This window comes from Lepus europaeus, chromosome 4, assembly GCF_033115175.1.
Source record: "Lepus europaeus isolate LE1 chromosome 4, mLepTim1.pri, whole genome shotgun sequence".
Lineage (NCBI taxonomy): Eukaryota > Metazoa > Chordata > Mammalia > Lagomorpha > Leporidae > Lepus > Lepus europaeus.
Genome location: NC_084830.1, coordinates 27,250,565 through 27,270,238, shown reverse-complemented (window position 1 = coordinate 27,270,238; position 19,674 = coordinate 27,250,565). Strand labels below are relative to the sequence as shown.

Genomic DNA, 19,674 nt, shown 5'->3' with positions numbered 1-19,674 from the left:
AGTTAGTGACTTCCCTGGGGGGGAAAAAGGGGGGAAATACCACCACCTCAGACAGGTACTAACAAAAAGACTTTCCCAGCCAGGGAAACAGCCTGGCACTTCAAACAACTCGCACCTCCGCCTCACCCTCCAATTATTCCTGGGGTCCTAGCATCCTGGAGTTATTCCGAGGGGGGCAGCGGTGCCTGCCTTGGCCTTTCAAAGATGCGTCGTCGCAGAGCCCGCACGGGAACCGGACAGCAGGCGAAGCGCCCGTCCGCCTGGAGGTCCCACTGCTGTCAGGCACTTAATCACCGGCCAGTGTCCCCTGACCCGAGCGACACATGGCGCATCCAGCGCCCGGCAGAGGAAGTGTGCCCCTTCCTCAGCCCCTACGGAAGCGACCAGGCTGCAGGGCCCTGCCACATGGCACGGACGGGGCACAGAGCGCTCGGCCGAGCTGCCCTGCGTCGCTCAGGGGGCCGGTGCACCAGGGGATGCGACACCCTCCCTCTCCTCCAGCCCAGCTGGGCCTGGAAGGCAAAAGAAAAAAAAAAAAAAGTTTGAAGCCTGGCTCTGCAAACTCTTCAAAGCCAAAGCCAGTGAGTGCTGTGCTGTTTTCCCGCTTGGGGGGCCACGCGAAGGCCCCTGTCGGAGACCCTCGCGACCCTCCCACGCTCGCGCAACTTACTACTCTGCATGCTGGAGCCCAGTGTGCTCCCCGCTCGCCAGGAGCCCCCCAGAAAACCGGCGGCGGCGGCCCCTGGGGTCCAGCCACCTCCAGCTCCTCCGCTGCGCCCGCCCGGTAGGAAGAGAATCAAAATCAGCCAGAAAGAGACAGCGAAGGGGGAGTGGGGCTGCGAGGGGGAGGGGGCACCGGCCCGAAACTTCTTTTTTTGGCAAATGGGGATTTGTTTTTCCTCCTCCCCGGCGGCTGAACTTGACCCTGCTGACTCCAGGGGCTACCGCAGTTTGAAGTCGCTGGTTTCCAAGGCTCAGATGCCCGAGACCCCGCAGAAGGCAGGCGAGGAAAAGTAGGGGGGGTGGGGGGGGGAGAAGATAAGGGGGGGGCGCAGCGGAGAAGAAAGAAAGAAAGAAATCACACGCGCAAAAAGGAAGAAAGAAAAATGCATGTGAAACCCGAGAAGCCTGCGCTGGGCTTTCTGCACACACTCTCCCTCGGCTTTTTTTTTTTTTTTTTTTTTCCCTCAAAGAAAGTCACTTTTAATTCCCAGGGCTCCCCGCTCCGCTCGCGAGCGCCCACATTTTGCGCACACACGCGCGCGGGCGCAGCACGGGCGGCGCGGCGCCCCGGGCCCGGCCCAGGGGCTCCCGCGGCCCCCGCGCCCCCCGCGCCCCCCGCGGCCCGCCCGGGCCTCCCCTCCTTACCTGTTGATTAATCGTCAAGAACACCCTCGGCAGCCCGAAAGATGGTGGCGCGGCGGCCAGAGCCATGAACCGTCTTCTGTTGTTCGCAGAGTTGATCTTGGATTATTTTGGGGGGTGGGGGGGAGAGAAAAAGGTCTTTCCTGCCTCCCCCCCCCTTTCCCTGCCCTCCCCCTCCCTTTATTAAAAAAAGAGAGAGAGAGAGAGAAAGAGAAAGGAAATAGAGCAAGGATGTGCCCGGTGCCGGGTGGGAGAGGGAGGGGGGGGGGTGTTGTTTTTTGTTAAAAAAAAAAAAAAGAAAGAAAGAAAGAAAAGAAAATAGGAAGGCGAGCGAGCGAGCGAGAGGACGCGAGGTCTGAGGAAACGAGCAGCACCAAAAAAGAGGACGCTTCAGATTGCAGTGAGATCGGGTCTTTATCAGAAATGTTATCGCTTGTCAGGACCTCAGTCTCCGCGCATTACGTCAGTTTCAAGACACCAACACTATTAATATCAAAGGAGCCTTCGCGGAGGAAAGCGCCACCCCAGACCGAGCTCCCTTAAAGAGACAGCGCGCGTCCCCGCGCCGCCGCCGCCGCCGCCGCCCCGCCCGGCTCCGCGCCCCGCCGCCGCCGCCGCCGCCGCCGCCGCCGCCGCCGCCGCCGCCGCCGCCCGCCGGGACCGGCCCCGGCCGCGGCGCGCCGGCTGCGCGAGAACTTCGGCCGAGTCGGAGCGCGGCGAATGAGAGCGGCGCGGGGCCGGGACCCGGCTACCTTCCCGCCCCGCCTCTCCCCCCTCCTCCCTCCCCCACCCCCGTGTGGGAACGTGCGGGCTGCGGAAAGGAGGACAGGAATCGCCGGGCTTGGGCGCGCAGACGGTGGAGACGCGGACCGACCTACCTCAGGGGAGCGCGGGGGGCAGGTGGGGGGCGGTGCGTGGCGGCCGAGGCGGCGGTGCCCGGAGTCCTCGGAGATGCTGAGGGGGAAACCATGAGAAGAAACTCTCAAAGTGCTTTCACCTTTCGCTCGTTACTTTCCCTCTGCCTCCCGCGGAGGCGACGCCGCGTCCGTGTGCGTGCGCCCGGGTCGTCCGCGGCGACCTCCGGCCGAGGGGACACCTAGCCGCGGCCGCCGGTGGTCCGGCTTCCCGAGCCTGGGCCGGCACCTTGAACTCTGCCCCGCGTCGCAGGAGCGCGCCCTCAGGTTGCTATGGTTTTCCTGAGCTGAGGAGAAGCCCCAGCAGGAATGGGTTCTTGAGGAGCGAGGGTACCAATAAAATTGAGGAAAAAAAAAAAAAAAATGGGCGCATAGCTTTCCTCTAATGCTGCAGGACCGGTGCACGGTGCTCTTTGGGAGTTTGGTGGCAGAGCTAAGTCTGAATTCAGCGTGACATTCTTTTTCCTACTTCACATCTCCAACTACTCCCATTGTTAACAGAAATTGCCTCAACATAAAGTTCACTGAATTGAGCGGGTCCTTTTTTATTTTTTTCTTTAACTTTTAAAGATCAACAATGCATAAAACATTACCATGACAGGATTCAAAGTATAGTAGGTGTTAAAAACTAAGTAAACATTTCTTGGGCGTTTGGACTTCATTTTCTTCAGTTGGGTGACTTTAAGTGGCGTGTTTTTTTCCTCTGGTGAAAGTCAGTTTAAACTAATTTTGTGCTAAAAAGGAGAATCACCCTTCCTTCTCCGAACTACCACATGATTAAAATTAGAATTTTAGAGAGGTACAATCTGTGAGCTGAAGATGAAGTAATCTCCTCCAAAATATTTTTCCCTAAATGATTCTTGCATCTTTTTTAGAGAAAAGATGAGTATGTTTTTGAACCTAGTAATATCAGAAGTGAAAAAAACAGTCATATTAAAAATTAAAAGTAATGTGTGTGCATTTAAAACCTTACTCCTTTTTTCTGTAAGGTCTGCAGGTCTGTCTCCTGTGCCTAGTCACACAGATAGGGGATTTCTTTTTGTAGCGCATTTATTCGAGAAGTATTTTGGTGGCGTATCCCATACACTCTTTGTGAATAGGCAAGCAATAACTCTTTTGAAATAAAGGAGCTAGTTAGGTGAAATAGTCAAACTACAGTTTCACAACCGGGCAAACAATATATTTCCTAAAAGAGGGAGAAGACAATGATCTCATATGCATGGAGCTACTTATACGTTATCATCAATTTAAATTAATTTAGGGAAAGAGCTAGATTTATATATAGCCCTGCATGCTGGGAAAATTAATATCAAAATCTTCAGTAAATCTCATAGTCAGCTACTAATGACCACCTGCATATTTCCACACTTGAGTCATTTAATATTGTCCACCACCAATTTCCACTGTAAAAAGTATTCATACATTAAATATAGACCTTTTATTTTCTTTTTTAAGCCATAAATTAAGTTGCCGGCTTTTATGGAAATATGCGCTGCACAGTGAGAAGCATTTTTTTTTTCAGAAGAAAAAATAAGAGTCTGAGTGAAACATTCTTTAGCCATGACTAACTAAAAATTAGATGAAATACATTTTGAAATATGTATCTGAAGAGCAAGACTACTTGGCTTTAAAGGGTTAATACCACCTAAAACTGCTGAAGTTGGTATCCAACTGATAAAATCTGAGACTATAGCATCTTAGCCAAAGTTAAATAGTACAATTTATCACAAGGATTAGTTCCCTAATCTCCTTCTGCTCCCCAAGATTTAAATGACATTTTTAAAAGGGAAGTGATCTTCCCCTCCGTCACCCTCAAATCCAAGGCAATCGTCAAGAGTGTAAATTTACTCACATGGAACAATCATTGATTAAATTGGTTCAAAAAATTAAATTACATGCTTTTCCAAGCACAAAACCCTTGAGGTTGCTGGTGTTTGTCCACCTGTAATAATACAAAATTTGACCATTAAGTGTACCCAAAATTATACATTATATGAAAAATTAAAGTCAAAAGTCTAAGCGTGAATTATGTCCTTTAATTGAAAGTATAAAGTTACACTCCAGGTACTGAAGCCAACAAATTCATGGTCACTTAAAAATTTAATGAATGAAGTTTCACGGACTCAATTTTGCTGAAGTTTGCCTGAGAAATCAAGACTCTCTTCTTATTACTTTTTGTATTTTAAGTTAGAGCAAAGCAGATCAAAATGTTGTCTGTATCAATCCATTTACATTAACCACAAAAGATCTGTAGAGAACTTAATAAAAGCACAAATATTTTTGTAAACTTTTTCAAACAAATTACTTTTTTATTTATGAAATAATTTATGAAGAAAATTTTTACCTCATGCTTTAGATATATTACATATGCTCTTGATTGACACAATATGTTTAAACTCAAAGGCCCTATAGCATTTTTTAACTCTAGTAGGAATATTTCAAAACAACCAACTAATACATGAGGTCATAATTGTTTGACAGTTGTTTTTAATCTATAAAATAAGTTATGTATATTGTTTTGCTTCAAATGTTTGTTGATTTGTTTTTCTAGTCCTGACATTTGCATGGCACAAACTGAATTAGGGGAAATATTAAAGATTTGTTTACATTTATTATCTTCTGCTGTCAAACATATGCAAAACTCCCAAAACCGTTTCTCTTCTTTTGCTTATAATTGCAAAGTATTGCATTTCTGAACAATGGATTTTGGATGTTAAAATGACAACCTGTGCTTCACAAGACACCTCCTAACATAAAGAAGAAATTAGAAGAAATTAAAAAAAAAAACCATAAGAAACAACTTTTAGCTAAAATATCTCCTTTGCAATCTCTTACAATTCTTTGACTTCTGGAATGTTGTCTCATGGCTGGACCACTGATAAAACAGTTCGTTAAGCTGTATTGAGGTTTATTATTTATCAAAATGATATACTGTACTTTTTCTGTTTTATTATTTCAACATTACTTTCCCCCCTTTTCTTGTAGTTTATTCAGCGGAGATAGAAAGAGGGATTAGTAGTTAAGCACAGGCATACTTGTTTTACATTTTCAACCTTTTAGCACGTAACTTACTTACAGTTCCAGTGCCTGTAATCACAATGGTTTTACCTGATGGAACACGTATTTCAGAAATGTAATCCAACTGTTTACCCTAACACATCATAAATTGCGATTCCTTTTAGAAAAACCTCGAAGATTGACAACTCTTGGTCCTAAATGCCGACTGCTTTTGACACATACTATCGAGAACATATTTATGTGTTATTTGCTCTCAAGTTAGTACTACATCTTATGAAACGGAAGACCATTTTGCCTTCCAGTATATCCAAGCAGTTACTGAAGTACTCTGCCCTTCTTCGTGGAGTGACCCGAAGGAACCAGACACATTATCAGAGAAGAACTTCCCTGAGCCTACTCCTTCCCGCAATCACGCAGCACTCAGCCTTAAAAAAAAAAAAAAAAAAGTACTCTTCTGCACAAATCGTGATATTTTCCACACTACCTTTTACCGAGCACCTCTGGGTGTATTTATTAAAGATAAATTCAGCTTTAAATAGCCTGTATCTGGTATTCAAATTCACAGTTACACTTGCCAATCCTCCCCCTCCAATATCAGGCAAATGCCTAGTTAAACAGATGGGCCTTGCAGCCCACCCGAAAAGCCAACAAACATGGGTTTTATTTAATTAAAAGGAGAAACAAATTTCTGAGGTGTAGATACACACACACACACATAACATGCATACACACATATAAAACCCCTGATCAGGGTGCCCAGAATAAAAATAATGATTCTTGTTTTTTCATTAAACTTTATGAATATCTAGCTATATACCAGTACTATTCACTGGATTGAAAGCAAATTGAATGAGATTGTTCAGCGGTCTGCATTCAAACCAAACTACTCTGAGAATAGTGAGACTCTTCTCTCAGGTAAGAGGTAACATTTATGTCTAAATTAATAGATCCAATTCTGCTGTCCATCTCACCCTGAAAAGTAGGCGTATTCCTATCTTCCTATTTCTACCCTGGCACCATAACCTTCTCCTGCTTTACTCTCACATCCCATCCACTGCTCCAAACTGTGTAATTAACTCTCAGTTGTACATAACCAAGCTTAACACCTGATTTTGCCTAATTTCAGACTGGAATACTCCACCACAAATGCAACTGTGCTACATTCCATGTCATAATTAAGGAAGAGGCTATAAAACAGACAAAATGGAAGGAGGGAGGAAGTAGAAAAGCCCTATCTCTGTTAAAGGCGTGAGTCATCCAGACCAGAAACCTCAGACATTTGACTGCTTTGGCAATATCCTCTCCCACCAGCTTCACATCCAATCGGTTATCTAGTCCTCCCATTGTTCCTCCTCTAAAGCCCTTTGTACCTCTTACCACCATTCTTTTCATCCACACTGACCCTTTCCAGATTTGAAAGTTATTCTCTCTCCCAGGGCAGTCCATTGAGTTTTTCAACTCTATTCCCTCTCCTTCCATTCGTTATAATACAGAGCTGGCAAAGCATGGCATGTCCCTTCTGTGTTTGCTACCATCTCTTATGACCAAAAAAAAAGCTTGCTACTGCCACAAGAAAAATCACAGAAAGTGCTTGTGACATTCACTTCCTCCCTTACGTGGTCTATAGTATGGCTATATATCTCATTCTTCACTTTATGCCTCTATACAGGCCCCTCTCCTGACAGTGATACACTCAATTTTCCCCAGATGCAGTGACATTTTGATACATCTTGACTTACACTTACATGGCGACTTCACTTAGAAGGATTTGAAAGGCGTTTTGTGCCAACTCTTTGCATGAAGCTACCCTAAATTCCAATGTAGAATTAGCAGTGAAAGAATTGAGGTTCTTGCTTCTCTCTCCAGATATCTATTCATCAGGATGACTTTTTATGGTATTATTCATTGACTTATCTAACTTCCTTGCTAAACTCTCAGAAGACATTGATATCATAGGTACATAATAATGTTTGTTACACCAAATTTGGAGACTGGAACAATCTGTTCAAATTTTACTTAAAGATACATCATTGAGCCCAAGTTTCAAATGCTCCATGTAACCAGCCCTCTCTTTCTCTCCCTCTCTCTTTCTCTCTTTCCCTTCTCATTGTTCCTCTCTGCCTCTCTGTCTTCTCCCCCCATTGTTTCTCTCCTTCTCTCTCTCTCTCTCTCTCTCTCTCTCTCTCTCTCTCTCCCTCTCCTTTCTTTCTCACATATGTGCTGATGCATCATGTGCCAATTGAAGCTTCTGGGTGGTCTTCAGCTCAGCCACATATTTCTGGCAATATATCAGAGGAGACGTTTGTCTTTTTCTGAAATATTGTCCTCATTATCATTAAGTTTTGGTTCACAATTCCATGTTACTCTAAAAATAGTGAATTAAATGATCTCTAACTACACTCTGGGCATTAAAACATTGGGGTAAAGAACATGAGGCCAAAAGCTGAGAATTTTTACATGGAAAGGGATTATGTGTAGGTTTAGCAGCCAGAAGTATGAGTCAGGAAAGTTGTAAGAATGAGGTAGAGATAAACAATCTCTTTAAGCATAAATGTGGTTTCTTTATGTTGTTTCACATTAAACTGTTGAATTAACTTAGTATAAGTCATTCTATTGATAGTTACTAAGTTTTGCATATGTTAAATTATCAAAAGTTTATGTGATTGTTAATGAATGATACACATCTAAATTTCCCGGTTCCTGCAGGGTACATTTCACAACATCCTGCAAAGTCAGTGGAGGCAAATGTGTATGCATATGTTTATGTCTGTGTACATGTGCATATGTCTAAGAGTGTATGCTCATCTAGTCAACTGAATTTTCAGTTTATTTAACATCCCATTCCATCTTGGTGTCCATATAGTTGGCTTGTCCTTGGTAAATCTAGAAAATTTAAAATGTGGTGGTATACAGACAACTACACTGACATGGCTAAATGATCAAATATTAAAATACTAGTATTTTCGCTCTAAACTTTGTTCTTTAGCAATTTTATACTGATTGGAAGGCAATCAGTTGATCTTCTGGAAAGAAGCCACTTTGCCAATCCTTCCTTCTCTAGATGGTAAAGAGGAGGAACCTGGGCTGCCGTGCCAAATGGATGCTGATTGGGTTTGACCCATGACATCAATAAATCAGAGAAGAGGAAGAAAGAGTGTAATTATCTCCCTCATTCTCTCCTGTTGGGCAGCCCCTCTGACACGGCTACTACACCCTCATGGAGTTTTGGTATTAATACTCTCCACTTGTTGGGGAGCAGCGCTGTGGTACAATGAGTTAAGCTGCCTTCTATGGTGTGCCAGCATCCCATATGGGTGCTGGTTTGGGTCCTGGCTGTTCCACTTTCCATCCAGCTCTCTGCAAATGCAGCTGAGAAGGCAACAGTGAATGGCTCGAGTCCTTGGGCCCTGCGTCCACATGGGAGACCTGGATGAAGCGCTTGGCTCTTGGCTTCAGCCTGGCTCAGCACTGGCCATTGTGGCCATTTGAAGAGTGAAACAGCAAATGGAAGATCTCTCTCTCTCTCTCTCTCTCTCTCTCTGTGATTCTGACTTTCAGATGAAAGAATAATTTTTTAAGACTCTCCCCTTGTGATTTTAGCTATAGGAATTACAGGTCTTTAGGCTGCTTCCTAAGGATGGTATTTCTCCATCTCTGTTTTGCTCCCTTAAACCTGCCTGTGTCTCTATAAATGACCTTTCATTAAAATCTCTTCTATTATTCTTTGAGTATGTCTTGTGCTATTTGCCTGGACCCTGATTAATATAGAAGAGTTTATGATAAAAGCAAGTTTTGTGATAAATCATATAATATAATTGAACAAAATTAGATGATTGTATCTTGAATCACTATCATATTGGGTACACCATTGGTAGATGAATTGATATGATTCATGCTTTGGGTGTTTATGATTTAATTAAGTGCTTCCTAATCTTAGGTGCTTTGAGAAATGGAAATCTATGGATGTCACCTACTGAGTATGCATCTCTTTAGATAGGGCCTGAAAATTTAATTTTAATAAGCATGTAGTATGATTCTTACATATATATTAATGTATTAGAGTGATCTTCTGACTGTCACAAATAATTAAAAATCTATTACAAATGTGAAGGTATAGAGTGAGACCTTAGTAAATGTTAGTTGCATGAGTTCATCAATTAATATTGAAAATACGGTTGTGATAAACAGAATGAATTAATTAACATTGGTTTATGATGCTTAGGGCACTGGAGTTATTACCTTTTCTTAGGATGGGCAAAACTTTGTGGCAGAAGATACTCTAGAAAGATATTACTCAGGTAATAGTTTCAATAATTGTATTCCACTGTATTAACTTTCACCCTCCCTCCTCCCTCTGTAGCCAGCATCCACAAATCTACTGTAGCAGTCCCAGCTGCTGGGTTTCCCCAGCAGAGCAGAGCCCGGGGCAATAGTTCCAATTTGCTCTAGTCTAGACTCTGGAGATAGCTCTGTCTGGAAAGAGAGGCATGGACACTCATAGTTCAAAGCTAATTAAGTCAGCAAGATAAACAAAGTAAGACTCTTGAGAATAAGGGGAATTTCTAGAGCCTCGAGAAATTCACAAACTGGAGACAGAGGACAGAGAACATTGGTAATATCTAAGACCCCCATCAAAAGTATTCACCTCTCCCAAGAGTACTTTAGGTTTTCCAACAAGAAGCATGCCAATGACCACAGATGACCACCGGAAGAACTTTTAATTATCTTATAAAACCTCATACTAATTGCCTTTTTCTATTATTCATAGTTTTAGACTTATTTTTTACATACTACTTAATTTGTATGCAATATTATGGAACTTTTTTTAAAAAGGCAGTACTGGAAAAGATCCTTGAACTACTCACATCCAATTATGTAAGTTCTCCAACAGTATATCAATGCACAATTCATATATATCCAATCACATATTCACAAGTATATTGAGGACCTTTACTTTTTTTGAAAGATATATTTATTTACATGAAAGGCAGGAATACAGAGAGAGAAGGGGTGAAGTGGAGAGAGAGAGAGAGAGAGAGAGAGAGAGAGAGAGAGAATCTTCCATTTGCTGGATCACTTCCCAAACAGTTACAACGGTCGGAACTGGGCTGATCCAAAACCAGGAGCCAACAGCTTCTTCTGGGTGTCCCACATGAATGCAGGGGCCCAAGGATTTGGACCATCTACTGCTGCTTTCCCAGGGGCATTAGCAGGGAGCTGGATCAGAAATGGAGCAGCTAGGACTTGAACCGGCTTCCATATGTGATGCTTGCATTGTAGATGAAGGCTTAACCTTCTATGCCACCGTGCCCACCCCTATTGAGGGCCTTTAAATGGGGAACTTAGTTAGAATCTAACTCCTACAATTCCTGATCACAAGGAAACATTTATGAAGAATGCAATTAGTGCTTCAATAAGACCATAAGTTTCCAATTTCTCTATGTGAGAATCAAACAGTTGGAGTCAGCACACATTTTAGGTGCTTCAAATTAATCTTATTTACAAAGATATACACTTTATATATTCATCTTATAATTGGTGAATAAAAATGTATTTATGTATTTGTTTATTTGAAAAGTAGAGCAACAGAAAAAGAAAGAGAGAGACAGAATCCTCCATCCACTGATTCACTCCCCAAATGACCTCAACACCCAGGTTCCACCCAACCAAACTGAAGCTGGGAACCAGGAACTCCAACTTGGTTTCCCACATGGAAGGCAAAGGCCCAAGGATAGGAACCATTCTCTGCTACTTTTTCAGGCACATTAGCAGGAAGCTTGATCAGAAACAAAGCAGCTGGGACTCTAACTGGCATGCCAATATGGGATCTTGGCATTGCATGCAGCAACTTAACATGATGTACCACAAAGCTGGCCCCACTGATTCCATCTTTAAATCACAAAAAAGTAAAAAATGAATATGTAGTAGCCATCTAGAAACAATGCCATTCTGTAGAATGCATCTGAACAGTTTGTACAGATTAATATATGGACTATATTATGAAGATGGTCAAAGTACTGGGTAGAATGAATAACTCAATGGTTTCCCTAATATAGAGTGTGCACTGTTCAGGGGGCTACTACTGGGTGACTCATCATTAAACAAAAATTAAAGGCTTACTTAGTAGTTTATCACATATACAGCGTGACACTGCATTGACAGAGTGTGGGGGGGAGTTGAGGCTCATTCTGCTTTAATAAGGTTTTTTTTTTTTATCAGTTACAAGCTACTCTAACATGTATTTATTTCTTTTTTTTAACTCTTTAAATTTTATTTATATAAGGTGACAAATTTCATGTTTCTCATATATACAGATGTAAGAGCATAATGATACTTTCCACCCTGCCCTTCCTCCCACCCATGCTCTGAAACTCTTCCACCTCCCTATTGTTTAACTTTCACAATGACATACTTTCAGTTTGTTTTACAATCACAAGCTTAACCCTCCACTAAATAAAGAATTCAACCAGTAGTAAGTAGAAAAACCACTGTTTCTCAAGAGTATAGACAAGGGCTATAAACAATAATCAAAAATCAAAATGTCAACTTCATTCATATGCATTATAATTTTTTGTACTGTTACTAGTTACAAATCAGGGCAAACATGATATTTGTCTTTTTGGGACTGGTTGATTTCAGTAAGCATAATGGTCTCTGGTTGCACCCATTTTGTTGCAAAAGATGATTTCATTAATTCTTTTTTATGGCTGAGTAGTATTCCATAGTGTGTATATACCATATTTTCTTTATCCAGACATTAGTTGATTGACATCTGTGTTGATTCCATATCTTAGCTATTGTGAATTGAGCTGCTATAAACATGAGCATGCAGGTAACTCTTTCATATACTGATTTCTTTTCATTTGGGTAAATTCCTAGGAGTGGGATGGCTGGATCATATGGTTCACCTCACCCCAGTTAGAATGACTGTAATCCAAAAATCAAAAAACAATAAATGCTGGTGAGGATGTAAGGAAAAAGGTACCCTAATACTTTGTTGGTTGGAATGTAAATTAGTACAACCATTATGGAAGTCAGTATGGGGATTCCTCAGATCTGAAAACAGATCTACCATATGAAAATAGATCTACCGTATTTATTTCTTAATCAAATTTGTGGCAGGCCTTTTTGTTATCTCATTCAGAATATTGTAAGAAGAAAGTTGCAAAATTTCTACTAGGATCAAGGTCAAATTAGCTTTTCTCATGTTAGGCTTTGGGACTCTGCCTTTAAAGTTTTCATAGGAAACACTATTTTAAAGGATGAGAATCACTGGAGTAGTATAAAAGCAAGGGTGGAGAACGTCCAGACCACAGACCGATTTAGGCTCCCAAAATCATTTGGTCTGGCCTCACCAAGGCAATCACAGGTGGAACTCAAAATTCAATAACACTATAGCAGTCTAATTTCTAAGTTGAAAATTTTGTATGGCGCATGAAGGAATGAAGGATGTTATAAATATCCAAATGGCCCTTGGTTAAAAAAAAAAAAAAAAAAAAGATTCCCTGCTCCTGTTAAAAAATATAGGGTCATGGAGTGCTAACTGTATATTACAACGTAGACTCCTCACTGATTTTACAATAAGAAAAAAAAGGCCTACTCAGTGAATGTCTGCAATGCTCAAGGACATACCTATGTGACAATAATGGCTATCATTAAATAAACTTTTCTTCCAGGTCTCCCACATAGGCGCAGGGGCCCAAGTATTTAGGCCATCCTCCACTGCTTTCCCAGTAGCAATAGCAGAGAGCTGGATCAGAAGTGGAGTAGCCTGGACTCAAACTGGCACCCACATGGGATGCCAGCACCGTAGGTGGAGGCCACAGTGCTGGCTTCTTAAATAAATGCTTCAAAAATAATTGCTGTCATTTGTACAGTTCTACCTATGTTCCAGGTTCAGTTCTAAATATTTAACACAAATTGATTAATCAAAATAAACATTATATGAGATAGATCTCACTGTGATACATATTCTATAAGGAAACTCCTAGAGCTTAGGCAATCACACAGTCAAGGTCATGATTGCAGCAGGTGCAGAACCAGCTGGAGAAAGTCATCTTTACTAACACAAATGCACCAACAAAGCAAAAAGGGATCCTTATCCCGGGGCCACTATCTATATTTTTGTCATCTTCTGGTTCTATAATTCCTCACTGCTCTGTTAGCATTTGAATGCTTTGAAGAAGTTGCTGTTTTTATTTCATGTTCTTATTACTTATTTTCTGAAGGAAGATCCTTCCAAAAATATCAAGTGGCTATGAATAGAATTATATATTTCTTGCCATGGATATTTTAAGTTTACATGGGTAATTGAAACATTTTAGCTGCAACATCATACAAATATGTGAAATACTTGACAATATGATGTAATATTATACTTTCATTCTTGTAGGAGACTAGGACCTTGAACCTTTGATTGTCACTTTCCATTAAACATTATAATTAGGGCCAGGGCCATGGCATTGGCATCCCATATGGGCACCAGTTTGTGTCTGGGCTGCTCTTTTTCTGATCCAGCTCTCTGCTTATGGTCTAGGAAAGCAATGGAATATGGCCCAAGTGCTTGTGCCCCTGCACCCACATGGGAGACCTGGAAGAAGCTCCTGGCTCCTGGCTTTGGATTGGCCCAGCTCTGGCCATTGCGGCCATTTGAGGAGTAAACCCGCAGATGGAAGACCTTTCTCTCTATCTCTCCCTCTCTCTGTCTGTAACCCTGCTTATCAAATAAATAAATAAATAATCTTTTAATAAAAGTCTTTTAATTATGAGTGAATGCATGTATGTGTGTGTGTATTCACTTGTGATGAACATTTGCTATTTTTTAAACACCAAACTGCATTCTCTCTTTGTTGGCACTAGTCTTCTGTATCCCTCAGAAAGAAAGATAGTCCTTGTTCTCAGTCCATGAGGATCATCCATTGCTAGAAATGCAAGCATCTGATACTCACCTTGCCTATCAGGGCATCAGATTCAGGATTCTGTCACATTTGGAGATAAAGAAAACTTAGGGGACAACTGGAGAGAAAATTCAGATCTTTTATTCCAACTGCCCATGAATCTATGAAAATATAAGGCTGGGACCTTGTGGCTATCTTTCCGCTACATAATATTTGAGCTAATGGAGAAAAAGTAGAACTTAGAAATTGAGGGACAGATTCTGTGTTATGCAATATTGTTTGGATCCCTGAATCATGTCACACCCCAAGTGAGCTACAACTCCTGAATTCTCCAATTTGGTAGTTGTTTATAGCTTAAGCCTCTGTGAATTGGTAACAAATTTAAATGGATATCTCACACTCTAATTTAATATCAATAAATACAGATATGCTGGACTATACTACCATGAAACTGTAAAAATTTCTATAAGTGCTTTTCAATCCAGTTCTAAGAAATTCAAACAAATAGATATTTTACACTTTTTACTCAAGATGACATTGCACAGACTGATGACCAGTCTTACTGACCAGACTTAGCTCTATGTGATTTTTTTATATCATTTAACATTAGATTTACCATCAAATGCAAGAACATGAATATATTAGAGACTATATGGAGTGGCCGGTGCTGTGGCGTAGAGGGTAAAGCCGCCGCCTGTAGTGCTGGCGTCCCATATGGGAGTTGGTTCAAGTCCTGGCTGCTCCACTTCTGATCCAGCTCTCTGCTATGGCCTGGGAAAGTAGTAGAAGATGGCGCAAGTCCTTGGGCCCCTGCACCTGCGTGGGAGACCCAGAAGAAACTCCTGGCTCCTGGCTTCGGATCAGCGACAGCTCCAGCTGCTGCAGCTGATTGGGGAGTGAACCAGCAGATGGAAGACTTCTCTCTCTCTCTCTCTTTCTCTCTCTCCCTCTCCTTCTCTCTCTGTGTAACTCTTTCAAGGAAATAAATAAATCTTAAAAAAAAAAAAAAAGAAAGAAGCTATATGGAACTTCAGGAAACATATCCAAAATTCCACTCAATGCTATGAACAATAAGAGTGTCTTTGGAATACCTGTATTCCTGCAAGTTCTGGGATGTTTGTTTGTTTAAATTAGCAGCTTTACTGAATAATCTTAAACTGCATGTTATTAATTTCATGAATTATTATTATTACTATTATTATTATGTCAGAATAGTGCTTTTTTGTATCATACTCATTAAAATCTACTTATGAAAATAAGTGACTAACTTTGCAAAATGAATATTCTTCCATTTTGAAAAACCTTGGATACCTGAAAGTCTCCATATGAAGAAGACTAAGAAATTCAAATCCACATGTGGAAATGAGACTTCATAGGAAGTCATTAGCATTCAAATATTTTTTTAATTTTTTTATTATTTTTTTTTATTTATTTTTTGACAGGCAGAGTGGACAGTGAGAGAGAGAGAGACAGAGAGAAAGGTCTTCCTTTTTGCCATTGGTTCACCCTCCAATGGCCGCCTCGGTAGGCGCGCTGCGGCCGGCGCACTGCGCTGATCCGATGGCAGGAGCCAGGTGCTTATCCTGGTCTCTCATGGGGTGCAAGGCCCAAGGACTTGGGCCATCCTCCACTGCACTCCCTGGCCACAGCAGAGAGCTGGCCTGGAAGAGGGGCAACCGGGACAGAATCTGGTGCCCCGACCAGGACTAGAACCCGGTGTGTTGGCGCTGCAAGGCGGAGGATTAGCCTACTGAGCCGCGGCGCCGGCCAGCATTCAAATATTGATGAAAGGCTCGAGTGAACCTGTCCTGTGCAAAAGACTAAGAATTCACCATCGGCCCAGGCAGGCGCTGGGCATAGCAGGTAAAGCTGCTGCTTGCAGTGCTGGCGTCCCAAACGGGTGCTGCTTTGAGTCCTGGTTGCTCCTCTTCAGATCCAGCTCTCTACTATGGTCTGGGAAAGCAGCGGAGGATGAAATGTTTTTAAAGATTCTTTCATTCCACCACTAAATCTTAAGTTACATTTTGATATTAGTAACTAATAATAATAATAGCAAAAGTAACTATGATTATAGAAAAATTGGTCCTGAGTCAGGAACTGCGTTAGGTGCTTTACGTTCATCTTCTCTTTTACTCCCTAAAGAACACCCTCTTCGGGGTGACTACTATTACTTCTATTTTGGACTGAGGAAAATCAGACACAGAAAGACAAATTATTCACCTACAACTGGATGGTTGATGGGTGGCAGAGCTGGGATATAAATCTAAGCTGTCTGGCCCAAAAATTTCCCTAAGAAGCCATAAGATATTTCATATTATATTGTACCCTTAAGTCACTAGCTTAAAATAATTGTTTTCACTCAATAAGCAATTATAAAAAGACAAATTTATCAAGAGTTTTTTTATAAAAAAAGTTTTTCTAAAATATGCAAATGTAAATATTGCACGATTTCTTGAGCATTGTATCATTATTTCATTGTCTTTCATGAGTTTTCCTTAATTTCTAAATTCTGACCAGAATATCAAAAGTCATGAAACTAATATGCTTGCAAGCGTGTGACTGCAGTGTAGATTTCTGCCAGTTCTATAATTTTGAACCTGCTTTCTATTGGTATCCTTCTATCAACCAAACTTATAGACTAACAATTGTGAAATATATCTTGTGATCCTGTTAAAATTTGAGCCACATTGTCAGGTTCTTCTACTCAAAGTTCTCCAGTTGCTTTCCACATTATTCTACCTTAAGTCCAAGATCTTTTCTTTATCTCAGGAAGAATCCCACCAGCACTCTCACTCTCACTTTACCTCGCAGTTAATGTCATGTTAATTCACCTTTTGTTTTCTCTATACTACAGCCACTAGAATCCTTGAGGTTCTTTAGAGATGAAAATACATTCTGTGCGCACACTATTTCCTCTATTTGGAATGCTCATCCCTTGAATATTCCCATGGTTCACTCCCTAACTTCATATTTCCTTAAAAGACCTTCTCTAACTGCTTACCCTACAATGTTAAATTCCATTCTACATTTTATATCTTCCTTTCCTGCTTTTTTTTCTCCTCACTGCTAATTATTGTATGGTATATTATGAGTTTTACTTATTTTGTGATTTAATTGCAGCACTTGGACTTGTGTATTTGCTGCTATATTCCTTGCATTCATATTGAGCAAAAAATAGGTGCTCAATAAACATTTGCTAAATAAATCAGTTGATTCTGGTTCCTTTTATTGAATTATTTTAAGCAAGAGTAACATTGCAAATGAGATCGTTAGGCAGAAAGTCAGAAATTAGCTTATGTGTGTGTGACAAGGGCCTAAGGAATTGACATCTACAGCGGTCCAGCATCCGCATCTCAAAGTTACCCCAATAACCTTCCAGGTGCAGCCCAATATCTGCATTTCAAAGTCCTGCCCGAGGCTGATGACCTTCCAGGGGGTCCTGCCCCTTCTACCTGGCCTGATAAACATCCTTCCTCTAAGGTGGGGCCAGGCCAGCCAGGCTTCCCCTGTCTGATAACTCCAGGGGGAAAAACTCTGAAAGGAATTTTTGTATTTATACCCAACAAGTCCTTTGTTCAGGAGGAGAAGAAGGAGAAGGGGAGGGAAAAGACAGGAAGGCAAGACTCATCCCCTTAAAAACCCCAGCCTAAATGTGCACTAGGCACTCTCTCTCAGGTCCTGTCTGGAGAGGTGCCCATCCGTTCTTATGGATGTCCCTACCCTAATAAACCTTGCTATTTTACTTTCCACTGCTCTCTGTCTCACACCTGAATTCTTTCTTGCTTGAAGACAAGGACCCTTTGCTTCTCCAGTAACAAGATCAGTTACAATGTCACTAATATAAATTTACTTCTCAGTCCACTTCCTTTGAATGTTTGATTTTATCACTCAAGTTTTTTCTTGGCAACCATGTTCATAGGGATTTTAGTTTTATTTATAAAGTATCTAAATCCAATTCATATCACCATCTGCTGGGTTTTCTTCAGCTTTCCAGAACAAATTAGTGCTCAACTTGCTGCCAGTTGAATATAATCAATTGATTGGGGCTTTCATTCAATGAGTATTTACTAAACCCCTACTATGTATATGAGAAACTGGAATTAGAGGAAAAAAAATTGAAGGCCAATAAAAATCTTTATCTCATAGAGTTTAAAATCTTGCAAATGAAACCATTGGAACCAAAATTGAAGCATGAGTAGATAGAGGCCCATATTTACTGTATTATATACTATATACTCATTAAGTATAGACATAGCACTTTGGTGCTTTGCCCAACGAGGTAGAGAGAAGCTTGAAGAGAAAATTTCATTGGAGAAACAATGTATATTCTTAATGAGTTGGGCGCAAAAAAATAAAAGAAAATGAGGCCTCAGGATGCCTTTTAGGACACTGACGAGGAAATAGCATGATGGTGGAACTATTTGGGCGTATGAAAAGGTGAAAGAAGAAACAAGTTCTGATGTGGTAAATGTAACTTTCAAGAGATGTCAAGTTAGAAACACATGTATAGACTCATAAAAATGATTTAGGAAGTAAACACACACATAAAATGTATATCCAAATGACATTTCAAGCCATGGAAATGTATCACCTTATTTGTGGCGAGGTTATAGAAATAAATGAGCATCTCAGAGTGACATTATAGAGGACACATAGGAGAAAAGATTTGTTTTCAACTAACAGTGGAAATAAAGGAGAAACAACCATTGCAAAAGGAAGGAACCCAGGAGAGGCCACAAATAATCCAAGAGGAATGGAAATGTTTCCAGAAAGAAGGAGAAGTGGATATTTAGCCTGGCAGTTAAGATGTCTGTGTTGTGGGAGACCTGGAAGAAGCGACTGACTCCTGGCTTCAGATCAGCTGAGCTCTGGCCGTTGCGGCCATCTGGGGAGCGAACCAGCGGATGGAAGACCTTTCTCTCTGTCTCTACCTCTCTCTATAACTCTTTCAAATAAATAAAATAAATCTTAAAAAAAAATAAAAGATGTCTGTGTTCCACATCAGAGTGCCTGGGGATCACTCCCAGCTGTGTCTCTGACTTTAATTTTCTGCTAATGCACACCCTGGGAGTCAGCAGGTGATGGATCAAGTAATTGAGCTCCTGCTTCCCATGCAGGAGACATGGATTGACCTCCTGGCTCTCAACTTCGGCCTGAGTTCCCAAATGTTGCAGGCTTTTGGAGGAAGAGAATCAGCAGACGGGAGATCTCTACTCTCTCTGTCTCTGTTTCTCAGTTACTTTGCCTCTCAAATGAAAATAAGAAGAAAATTAAGACTTTAGTTGCATTAGTTAGATTTCATGGCATTGGATGTTTGGAGACTCATATTAAGAATATGTTCCAGAAGAATGATGAGGGCATAAAACAAGTGGAGAGTTGGGGAATGAATCAGAGGTGAAGTTGTTAGGTAGGAAGTCAGTTATGAGCTTATGTGTGTGTGACAGGCCTAAAGAGAAGACATCTATATGCATCTGCATCTC

General features: G+C 41.3%; 1 protein-coding gene across 5 annotated transcripts in view; it reads right to left on the bottom strand.

The window, feature by feature from the left end:
- TRPS1 (transcriptional repressor GATA binding 1) overlaps positions 1 to 2,341 on the bottom strand; it is a 273,674-nt gene extending 271,333 nt beyond the window's left edge. For 3 of the 5 annotated variants that reach the window (XM_062188083.1, XM_062188084.1, XM_062188086.1), the window contains exon 1: positions 1,369 to 1,922. Coding sequence is in view for 1 of the 5 variants with exons in the window: in XM_062188085.1 (XP_062044069.1) it covers positions 671 to 680 (10 nt within the window). In the remaining 4 variants the exon portion in view is untranslated. Of the gene's footprint in view, positions 1 to 670; positions 926 to 1,368; positions 1,923 to 2,243 lie in introns of those variants that run through there. The other 2 variants (XM_062188087.1, XM_062188085.1) reach the window with 2 other exon arrangements.
- Positions 2,342 to 19,674: the final 17,333 nt, after the last annotated feature.